The sequence below is a fragment of the Podarcis pityusensis genome (assembly GCF_964106645.2).
Source record: "Podarcis pityusensis genome assembly, chromosome: 1".
Taxonomy (NCBI): domain Eukaryota; kingdom Metazoa; phylum Chordata; class Lepidosauria; order Squamata; family Lacertidae; genus Podarcis; species Podarcis pityusensis.
The window spans coordinates 44703624-44715625 of NC_138028.1; the positions used below are offsets into that span (position 1 = coordinate 44703624).

General features: G+C 41.2%; 1 protein-coding gene across 5 annotated transcripts in view; it reads right to left on the minus strand.

The window, feature by feature from the left end:
- Positions 1–4524: 4524 nt before the first annotated feature.
- Positions 4525–12002, minus strand: part of LOC308472145 (cytosolic phospholipase A2 epsilon-like) — a 59690-nt gene continuing 52212 nt past the window's right edge. For all 5 annotated transcript variants that reach the window (XM_080996713.1, XM_080996712.1, XM_080996714.1 and 2 more), the window contains 4 exons: positions 11167–11358; positions 9831–9997; positions 6614–6800; positions 4525–6142 (listed from right to left, as the gene is read on the minus strand). In XM_080996713.1, the coding sequence (XP_080852839.1) occupies positions 5934–6142; positions 6614–6800; positions 9831–9997; positions 11167–11358 (755 nt within the window). In that variant the 3' untranslated portion in view covers positions 4525–5933. The remainder of the gene's footprint in view (positions 6143–6613; positions 6801–9830; positions 9998–11166; positions 11359–12002) is intronic.

Genomic DNA, 12002 nt, shown 5'->3' on the forward strand with positions numbered 1-12002 from the left:
CCAGATTAACGATGGGGGTGTAGTAAAGGTTAGCCATGGGTTTGTTAAACGATGGGCCATTGAGCGCTAAAATTAGTGGGAGGTGGTCGCTTTCGGTGTTATGTCCCACTTGAAACTTCGACACAGAGTTATAGGCAAATCTTGATATCAGAATATAGTCTATCACACTTCCTCCCATCTTTGAAAAATGGGTATACTCCCCTGGGCAATCCTCCTCCTTACTACCATTTAATATCATCAGCTCCCTTCTTTTTGCGACCTGGGCTAGACATAGTCCTGAGTAGTTGCATTTATTATCTTTAGAAAGTTGTGAAAAGCCTGCTTCGGTTGGACTTTCAGGGTCCTGAATCTGATTATATTGGCTGTAAAGATTGTTATCATCAATTCCCATACGGGCGTTGAAATCCCCCCCGATTATAATCGGTGTAGAAGGGTGGGAAGATTCTATGGACTCTAGGAATGCCTCTAACTCTGCCCAGTTAGCTTTCACTATAGATTTTTTTTGGCAGGGGGGCAGATAGACATTGACCACTACCAGTGCATCTCTCTTAAATTTGAGTAGGACTGCCGTGGCTAGTGAATTGCAGTTTGGGAGGGCTTTTAAGGAATGTTCAAGCTCTGTGGAGATAAGGCTAGCTAAACCTCCACTAGGCCTACCTCCCCTCACAGATGGAGTAGCAAATAGGGAGTGACAAGAATACCCATTGAACAGAATGGGGTCGCTGTGCCAGGTCTCCTGCAGGAGGACGATATCGAATCGCTTAAGAAACATTGCAAGTTGTTGATTGTTTTTCTTAGCGCGCCATCCTGCAATGTTCCAGGACAGCAGCTTTAATTCTCTGTCCCTCCATGGTGTAGATTTGTTGGGTCCACGGTGTCCAGTGACCCCTTTACATCTAAAAAAACACTCCCATTAAGTTTGTCAATAGGCATCTGCTGCATAAGGGAGTGATTATCCATAGCTCTTGGGGACTTAAGGGGCTGGTTTGGACTTGGGGGAGTAGCTATTTAATTTGGGGAGAGTTTTAGATAGTTAAACCAGGTACTCGGAGATGTGACAATCTGTTTTAGTTTTGCCTTACCATACACCAGCGGGGGCTGCAATTGGTCTTCCGAATCTACACATTTAAAGGCGCCTCCCACCATCCTCTTGTCCACTAGGCACTTGGGGGATATAGGCCGTGTGTGTGAGCCTTCCGTAGTCTCAACATGGGCCTCCTTTTTGGTCAATCTGCTTCTCAGGGTGTCCAGTCTAACCAAGATTTCCTTTTGGGCTGGCATCTGCAGTGACCAGAACCGATTTATTAGGGCATGTTCTTCTATGTAGAAAGAGTCCTTTCTGTCGTTCAAATGAAGTTGAGTCTCAATAGGGGCTATGTTTTCCTGCTGGCGCACTAGGCTCTGGTTTTGCTGGTTTTGTTGCATGTGCACTCTATTGTTTTGTTCCTCTGTTCCTGGTCTCCCTTCCCCCTTGGCCGCCAGTAGGGAGGTTAGCGGGGCTCTGTTTTCAAAGATTCTTAATAAATCTATTCCTTTCTTTAAAAATAGATTTCTTGTTCTAAAGATGAAGTTGACCAGATTATGATCTGTGAAAGTGATCAGGGCACAGACTGAGTGTCCATCTTGATATAGGTAGTCTATACTGTCTATGTCGGTTGCTTTAACTGCCCCAGGTAGAATGGTGTTTATAATAGTCAGCAGGTGCCTCACGCGGTCTGTCCCTGTGCGAGGACCCAGTGGTTTTGGATAGTTCGTGAATACCATCTTTTCCAGGCTTATTACCAGGATCCATTCTCTCTTTCTACTGGGGGCTTGGAGTTCCCGCGGGTTCCCGTCTATATTGGAGATCCCCGACTTACTTCTGTTTGCAGTTGCTACAGGGGCCCAAGGTGGATTCAAGACAGGAGCATCCAGCTGTAGTTTGGTTGCTTTTGTCAGGCTGGGCGAACACAGGGGGAGAACAGCCGTGGGGGGGTTATTTCTTTGAATGTACTTGGGGAATTATTTTCACATATGGGGAGGGGTTTGGTCTTTGGCGAGTCTCCCTTGTCAATCGCTTTGGTGCCTTGAGCTTTGATTTTTTTTGTGGATATAGGAGGTGATGATAATAAGTTGAAGAGTTTCTGCCACTGTTTTTTACTGATGTGTTGGGTTTTCCTAGACGGCTTAATTTTTTTAATGTTTTTAGTTTTCCTGGTCTTGGGTTCCGGTTTTCTTTTGCGTGAGTTCTTTTTGGGTGGTATGTGGATTCTAGCATCTGAGTCCAGGGACTGATCTGTGGCTCTTTTTGCTTGTTTGAAATTCTCCACAAGCGTCAGGAGTAGGCCATTTGTTACTGCTAGGAAGTTTTTTATATTGTAGAGGTCTGTGCGTATCTGATCTATTTGATCGTGTAATTGGTCACCCCTCTCTTCTATACTGTTGGCATTCGCTGTGGGCTGAGGGTCTTGCTGGTTTTCCCTGAGATTCTGAATTGATTTTTGGTGCTCGAGGTCATTGGGGTTGGGGGAATTGGTCATCAAGGCGTTCTCAGCTAGGTCCAGTTCCTGCGCCCAGCTCATGGAATAATTTGGTCTTTCATGCTCAGTTTGTAAGTCTTTGTGTTGCATTGACCAGCGTTGTATTGACCAGCACAGTAGGGGCAATTTCTTTTGGAGTGCTCTCGTGCTGTAGACTCTTATTCCCTTTTTTATGGGAGAAGTAATTGGTGATTTTACTTTGCTTCCTTCGGGGCTCCCACCCCCCCTGAGGTGATATTGGTGCAATTCCCGGGACCATATAGTTAGAATCATAGAATCATAGAATCATAGAGTTGGAAGAGACCACAAGGGCCATCGAGTCCAACCCCCTGCCAAGCAGGAAACACCATCAGAGCACTCCTGACATATGGTTGTCAAGCCTCTGCTTAAAGACCTCCAAAGAAGGAGACTCCACCACACTCCTTGGCAGCAAATTCCACTGTCGAACAGCTCTTACTGTCAGGAAGTTCTTCCTAATGTTTAGGTGGAATCTTCTTTCTTGTAGTTTGGATCCATTGCTCCGTGTCCGCTTCTCTGGAGCAGCAGAAAACAACCTTTCTCCCTCCTCTATGTGACATCCTTTTATATATTTGAACATGGCTATCATATCACCCCTTAACCTCCTCTTCTCCAGGCTAAACATGCCCAGCTCTCTTAGCCGTTCCTCATAAGGCATCGTTTCCAGGCCTTTGACCATTTTGGTTGCCCTCCTCTGGACACGTTCCAGTTTGTCAGTGTCCTTCTTGAACTGTGGTGCCCAGAACTGGACACAGTACTCCAGGTGAGGTCTGACCAGAGCAGAATACAGTGGCACTAATTCTTTCTTGTAAGAACCATGTTGAGCGTGGAAAAAGGTAATTGGGAGCAGTTTGCTGGAATCTCTTAGTCCTGGGTTTTTTGGCTTCACTTGGCTCAATCACAAGACGGATTATGTTTATCTTCCAGTTTCCCACCTTCGAAAGGTGGGGAGGGTTGTTTTACAAGCAAGGTTTCATGCTTGTCACTTATCTCGGTGGGCCTCTAGGGTTTCTGCTCCCTTTTCCGTCTTTAGTTCTCAGCTTTGGGGCTTTTAACGCTTCTGTCCTGTGGTGCCTTCCCCCTTATCTTTGCGAGCAAAAATACCGAGGCTGTCTCCAGTACCCTCATCACCCTCAAAGAAGTTATAAATGACTAATAAATCAGAATGGTTTACTGCAACAAGGTAATAGGGCTTGTGCCAGGGGATAAAATGAAGCAGAACTTGCCTTCAGTTTCAGCCGCTCCTTGTTTCTCGGCGTTCTCCGTCGGTAAAGTCTAACAAGGCTACAGATTCCCAGAGCCCAGCAAAATGGTTCTTTTCCTTTCCTAAAAATGACCTGCCTTGTCCCCGCTAACAAGTGGAATGGGCCGAGGTACCAGAGGTTACAGATAAAAATGAAGTGGGGTTCCCTCCAGCCTTTTGTCCCTCTCTTCAGCGAGGCATTTAGAGAACCAGCAGTTTATCAACGTCGCCAGTAAAACAATAAAACATTAGCTAAGAAAAACAGGGGCAGTGGTGAGGTGATAAGGCAGCCAATAAATCATTAAAACTGTAAAATTAGAGTCCAGGAAGGCTTAAAAAAACTACTTAAAATCTTAATTGAAGGCAGGGGAACCTGACTATGCTGCTATCTCCGTCGCCATCTTGTTTCCCCTCCGTAGCTGAGGTATTGGCTCAGTACTGCCCAGAAACAGGCTGTGGGGAATGTATTAGCACGTTTGCTCAGAAACATCTTGCACTGTTTTCAGTTGGGCATATCTAGTTAGTAAATTGCATTTGGAATTGAAGCCGTATTATGACATTCTTTCCCTAGGGAAATCCAGCAGGCCTTGCTCTCTTGAAATCTGAGGTTAAGAACAGTTCTATCTCATAATCTTTTGGCACCATACTCTTCCTGTTTACCCCTTCAGAGTTTCTAGATTATGGCTGAACTGAATTTTTATCATGGAAGCCTTGCGTAAAAGAAAAAGAAAAACTCACACACTGTTTTGAGGTCGTACGGCTGAGTAGCAGCCTGCAAGTTTAATTGTTAATAAATAATATGCTACCAGTTCCCTGAAGAATCCCTCCATATGTAAAACTACTGGAGGAAAAAGAGTAAACATAAATTGTTGCCTTATATTGATAATTTACAGTTTGTTTCATAAAGACAAAAGTGTACTTGCTTCAAAAGAGGCACACAAGTATTTAGCCAATGATTATTCAGAATTTAAAACTTTAGCCAAATGAATTGTATGCTCATAGATCTATAGTTATGACACATAAATTACTAAGATGCAATTAAAAACTATTATTTCAGCAAAGCATTATTTTTAACTTCTAACTGCTAAAGTTAGCATTTGAGAAATTCACATTTGATTTCAAATTCATTATTTGCTTTCCCTGGCCTATAAGATCGCACCCTGCTTTATGTGTTTAAATCCCCTAAGTCCTCTTCAATTTGCTTTTATATTGCTGTTATATTAGTTTTAGGCTGCATTTTTCTTAATGATATTGGGTTTGAAAGAAAAAATGGGATGGGGAGGGGTGAGGAATGCACTGCTGAGAGAGTTTGGATGGAATTCAATGCCATGCTCTTCCAGTCATTCTGTCTGCACAAGTATTTCACCTCTCTAGACAGAATGATACCCTCACCTCTCCTCTCCCCCCAGATGCACTGTTCTGGATGTTCTCCTGCCATCTTCTCCAAAATCAATTTGTGAGGGTTACGGGCACAGGAAGGAGTGGGGGAGCCCATTTCTGCAAGCGAAAGTCCTTGTGCTGGGCTTCCACTGACAGGGATGCTTTAGGTGACTCCTACCGTTTAAAAATATTCAGCAGGCTATAACTACTTCTAAATAAATACATACATTTTAAACCAGTGCTTAAGATTATATAGTACAATTACAGTGGTACCTCAGGTAAAAACTTAATTCATTCCGGAGGTCCGTTCTTAACCCAAAACCGTTCTTAACCTGAGGCGTGCTTTCGCTAATGGGGCCTCCCACTGCTGCCGCACTGCTAGCACGCGATTTCTGTTCTCATCCTGAGGTAAAGTTCTCAACCCAAGGTACTACTTATGGGTTAGCAGAGTTTGTAACCCAAAGTGTTTGTAACCCAAAGCGTTTGTAACCCGAGGTACCACTGTACATAACAGGAGGCACAGGGAAGTCCTGAGTAACAGTTAAGTCAAATTCTTTTAGGTTTCCAGAGCAAATGGTTTGCAAACTACTGGGCTACATACATTTTCAAAGTGCAGTAAGACTATATTATTTTAAGCTGAGGTAGCCAGTGAAGATAAACTAATTTGTGCAAAACATAGCACATTATCTCATTTATATATATATATGTATATATGATTAACTTAATGCAAAAGCTATGCATCTATCATTTCTGGATAGGTTTCCCCATAATGCCTATTTTGTTTGGTGTCCTTTTCTCTCTACTGCTCTTCGCAAAGCGTGGAGGATCGAATCTTCATTATTCTGAATATTGTAGCTGGTCAATCCCACCAGTTTATCAAAATCCTCCTCTGTATATGTAAAGCTTTGGAGTCCATATGGAGAACAAGGACCAGTCACATTAACGTCACCCTGCTTCAGTTCAGAGGGGCTGCGTTCCACACCTGCAAAACAAAGGTCATTATCACATGACTGACACTACTCTCTGCATGTGCTGTCTTCTTCTTTGCAAAAGCTGATCAGTGGCACTTTTGAAATGAGATCCAATGAATATGCTATCTCTGCAGTGTGTGAATCACAGGAAAAGTACCCATCCAAAATGGGAAGGTATTTGCATGAACAGGTACCCCAATGTTAATATGGTGGCATATTGGTGGCTGGGGTCCTTGTTTGGGTGAAAAGGTGGTGTAAATGAGAAATGGATGCCTTCCAAGATATCACTGCTAAACCCAGTACAAAGGTTCCCAAGGTGAAGGCGATGACTTTGGTATGACTTCACCCGATTTTTGATGTGATGTGTCAAAACTCAGACATTACACTATCCATTAAAAAAATCCCCACAATATATTTTTTCTTCTAAAAATTCCCAGGCAGCTCTGGGCACTCCCTGCTAGTAAACAAACAAACAAACTTACCTGGTGCTTTATATTTTCTGAATGTGTCATTTATCAGAGGAAAGAAAACCACAATGGGTGCTTTCGAATTCTCGAGATCTTCAAAGACATAGCACTCCTTCAGATTCTTATCCTTAATATGACTCAGATCTATTTTGGGGAAAGGAATTCCTTGCTTTGCAAAGTATCTGGAGGCTTCATGTAAAGGCTGGATTGTCGTAAGACAAAAAGTGAAATGAGACTTCACCCTTACTAAAATAATCTAGTTTGTTTTTTTAGATACAAAGATGCTTAGGTTTGAGACCTTCCCATACACCTCACTTCCTGCCATGATGTGCAGACTTCATGTGCCCCTGTGTGTGTTGGCAGGTGGAAACAAACCTGACTCTACTGAGCCTATGGGAATCCATGAATGGGTGTTGCTCCTCTAGCGGAGCAGAGTGTGTCCTTTGGATTCATTTTGATCTTCTTAGAGTGATCAAACTGCTTTACACACATTACATAAATAAATCTTTCAAGAGTAAGCAAATGAGGATCTGGAGATGAGAGATTCCTGCTTTTTAATGGTTGTCTAAGCGAGTCCACAGTGAAAGATCAAACTTGAATTATGGACTTATTTACCCGTTCACAACTCACTATCTTAGCATTAACTTGTACAGTGGTACCTCGAGTTAAGTACTTAATTCGTTCTGGAGATCTGTTCTTAACCTGAAACTGTTCTTAATCTGAAGCACCACTTTAGCTAATGGGGCCTCCCGCTGCTGCCGGAGCACGATTTCTGTTCTCATCCTGAAGCAAAGTTCTTAACCCGAGGTACTATTTCTGGGTTAGCAGAGTCTGTAACCTGAAGCATATGTAACCTGAAGCATATGTAACCTGAGGTACCACTGTATATCAAAGTATTTTGATGGCACCATATTAGGAAGAGTACTCTGTTCAAACATAAAACACCATTTAAACAATAAAAATACAGATAATCATTAAGATGCCTGGGTAATTCTCCTCTGGTTGACAAGTGAGAGAAGAGCATGATTAACTTTTGATGAGAAGTAGGATGGAGGCAAGAAGAACTAGCACTGGAAGTTAAAACAGAACAGCAGAGAAATCCTCCATTCTAATATAAACCTGTGTCATCAACTACAGCAGAGGGGAAGGCACTGTGGCCCTCCAGATGTTGCTGAACTACAACTCCCATCAGCTGCAGCCAGAATGACTAATGGTCAGGGTAATGGGAGCAACATCTGTAATTCAGCAACATCTGGAGGAGCACAGGTTCCCCACTCCGGATCTAGAGTGTCTGGGATTCTGGAACCCTGCTGGGCAATAACTATTTGGCTTTATCTCGAATCACATTTCCCACTTCAGTTCTTTCTTACAGTATGCCAACTGGTCTGAACTGGGTAGTCCTCATGTAATGGAAATTCCAAAAGCATTATGAAGATGGAACAATTTGGTAAGCAGTTTCTGATTGGCCACCTGGAACATTTACATCAAAGGTGGTTCAAACTATATGCTGTCTTATTACAGAGGCCAGCTTTCCCAGGTTTGAATTTTCAATAAAATTCCAGAGCATTGTCCCAGTGTCTGGACTCCATTGGAAACTACAAGATCTGAAATCCACAACACTACAACTGCTTGAGCCACCTGCTGGATCACTGTATATTGCAATGTTCTCAGTGTCTTGGCAGTGTGAGATAGAGACTCCAGTTCACTGACTGCATCACTGGTATAACTGTAAGTGAGGTCAATAGACATAGACTTTCAGGGACACATTTGACCTCAGTCAGAAGTGGGAAGTTTTGAACCTGGGGGCATACTTGTGGATTTGTCTGTTGCTATATTCTTCTTGCTGGTGCCTTTTGTTAATGTGAATAGAATTATCTGGTCATATATCAGGTGTGAGTGTCCAGGGACAAGGGGAGGACATTTTCTCAGATATCCAAATTTGACTCCCAGATTTTCCTTGGGGTGGGATCTGAATCTAGAACTGAATTCTCAACCCACAAAAAAACAACTCATAGCCTGCTGAACCCAACCCTAGTTACAACCCACATGTTTCACTAATGTCCCACTGTATGATCATCGTCATAGACTGACTAGTCCAATGAATCCCTAGAATCATGAAAAAGTCTAAATCCAGGCAGCAAAGCAAAATCACAAAAACTTAACTTATGTCCACAATTCAGAAGGCCACAGTGACAAAAAGCAAGCCAGGAGTAGGAAGGGAAGCAGGACTAAGACAAAGACTCAATGGTAGTGGGAAAGTAGCAAAGACCAAGGTGAAAAGCAGGAAACAGAGGGGCCATACCCCTGTAATAGTAGATCCTAATAACTAATGAGTAGTCTGCTCCAAGGACTATCTCATTTTGCTGCCTATCATGAAGAATAAGATATTACAGAGAGAGGGAGAGAAAGGATAGAGAATCCATCTAGTCAATCAGACTGGTACTTGAATCTTGGAGGTTTTTAAGGAGAAGTTGGGTGGCCATCTGCCATAGATGCTTTAGCTGAGATTCCTGCATTGTAGGGGATTGGACTAAAATACTCTTGGGGTCCCTTCCAACTCTACAATTCTATGATTCTATTATAGGTCCAGCAGGGCTGGCTTTGACAAGCAGCCAGTTAAATGTTGTCGTGTAGTAAAATGACCTGCAAAATGCTGAAGTTTTTATTTGTTTTATCAACTTCAGATTTAAATTTGGTCATTTTAAATATACTTACAATTGCCCTAATATCAATTTGGGGAATTTATCAGTGAAACCAACTATTGTGAAGACCAAGGGTGAGATGGTTAGAGTGACAGCTGAGTAAGGAAACTGGGGAGTTTGAAAATAAGGTCTCACTTAACTGAAGTTGCTTCTTTTTTAAAGCCAACCAACTATGGACTTCAGAAGCTATGGCTTCCAACTGGAGGCAGTTGAGTAAAGGTTGTGTGTAGCAGCTGCAGCAGCATGTTCTGATCAGCCCATATAGAACAGCTTAGTATGTGTATGAGCTCATCATGTTTCTACTGGTAATGGTGTGAAACGGCTTCACAAAATGGGGGCAACCAGTGAGACAAAGCTACATTACACTGTGACAGGGAGTCATTGCCATGCAGAGCAGAAGCTATTTTCAAGCAGCCTCCAAGTGGTGTTTATAACATAAGAACACATCAACTGATGCTTATCATTTTCTCTAGGGCTCATAATCAATATAAAACTAGAAAGCAATGATTCAAAAACTAAAAATGTCTCACAGATGTTTGTGATCCTGAAGAATAATTTAAATGTATAATGACATCCACTTTCCTCTCAGGCCTCAGGAGTGGTGGGTAGCTGATATCTATATATGCTGCAGTATCTGTGATAGACAGGTATTCTGATGTAGCTGTCAGCTGATTGGGAAGAGTGTCTAGATCAGTATCTGAAAGGCAAATACCATTGTTAACAATTAATAGTCTGCTGCTACTTTGATTAATATACACTTTCACAGTTTTCTGTATTTGTCTGCAGTTCTAAAAAGAGCTTTGCATTCCAAAGCTCAAGATCCTTTACTCCTTCCCCAACAATATCACAACTGGAAAGAGACCTGCTGGAATGTAATGTAAAAGTGCTGTCTAAAATGTATAAAATATTATTGGAATATTGGGATATTATTGGAATGGGAGACAAAGGATGAGCAAGTAAAATCCTCAATGATACAATGGGCAATAGATATTGGTCATCATATAGATATGGAAGTATGGGAAGGGTTGTGGAATATGGATATAAAATTGACAGTATGTTATGATCTAAGAGAAAATTATATGAAAATGATATACTGATGGTATCTAAAACCGAGTAAATTGGCAAAAATGTATAAATCTAAATCAAATAAGTGTTGGAAATGTAAAGAGAAAGAAGGTTCTTTTTAACACATGTGGTGGTCTTGTAGTAAGGTTAAAGCTTACTGGGAAATGATATATACTGAATTGAAAAGGATGTTTAAAATAATGTTTGTAAAAAAATCCCATAAGCTTTTCTTTTGGGAATTATAGGGACAGAACTACCGAAACTGTACAGAAACTTCTTCATGTACGCTATACAGTGGCAAGAATGTTACTTGCCCCAAAATGGAAAGAGGCAGAAGTCCCAGCAAAGGAAGAATGGATACAAAAACTTATGAAAAATGCAGTAATAGTGAAACTTCCCGGACGAATAAGAAATTAAGATAACAAACTTTTTTTTATAAAAGAATGGAAATGGTTTGTTGAATATTTACAGATAAATTGTAAACAGATAAGAACATTGGCAGGATTATTGTAATAACCTGCAGTTTGATAAGAGTATATATTTAAAGTAGATGAATAAATGAGCAAACTAAGTTAATTTGGATATGCAGACGATATTAAAAATAAATTTAAGAACCGCAAAAAGAGGGAGAAGGAAGTCAAGTTTTGAAATGTTAAAATGATTGTTAAATTAGTGAAATGTATAAACCTGAAAAGCATAAATATTTTTTTTTTTTAAAAATCATCTCAATTATCATCAACCCAGTTAAAATTTAAAACTTGGAGATCAGTCAACTTGGTTAGTCAAGCCCTGACCACGTACCTTTCCATATGGCAAAGTTTTTATTATCTATATATCCATCATTTAATTGCAATTCCCTTATGAAATTGTAGAACTTTGAGGTTGTTATCCTTTGTGTTAAGACTTCACGAAGGGTCTTCATGAATTTATTGGCAGGGATAACCAACTGAGTATTCAATTCATCTGCTTTTGGTGGCTGAGGTGGTCTTTCTTCTGCAAGTCAGAATAAATGGTAAATTTTATTTACTGAAGCAGTCATAAGGAACACATGCAATGATATGAACTGATGTATAGTGAAATAATCAGGGTTTCCCCCCGATTATGTGACGGCTGTATATTTATCAAATATATACCATATTGAGGAAGCCATATTCAGGTATCTGTTCATATAAAATGAATGCGTACAGAGGTAGTCTCTGCACATTCAGCTAAACCCTAATAAAAGTAGGTAGGTGAGGTGCAGAGTTCATTCCTCATGATGGGTGCAGTCTGTTCCTTACATACCTTATCATCAGGACTATCCCAAGATATTTTGCTGCCTGAGCTGAAGAACAAGATGATGCCACCCTTCCAAGCCAACCAGACCAGCAAATAAATTTAAATTCAAGCTCAGGGAAAAGTGGAAGAGATCAGCTCTGCACTACAGGCAAATCCCCATTTACGTGTGTTCAATATGTGCGCAACCACACACCTGCTGCCAAGGGTTAATTTGTTATGGGCATAAAACTGCACTGCCTTCCTTTGAAAATACAGCAATGGAAGTTGCAAAATCTATCGCTATATTTGCTGCTGCTAACTTAGACAGGAATTTTGTCAATATATTGGTGCTAGATGAGGGCCAATAAACCAAAGCTTAA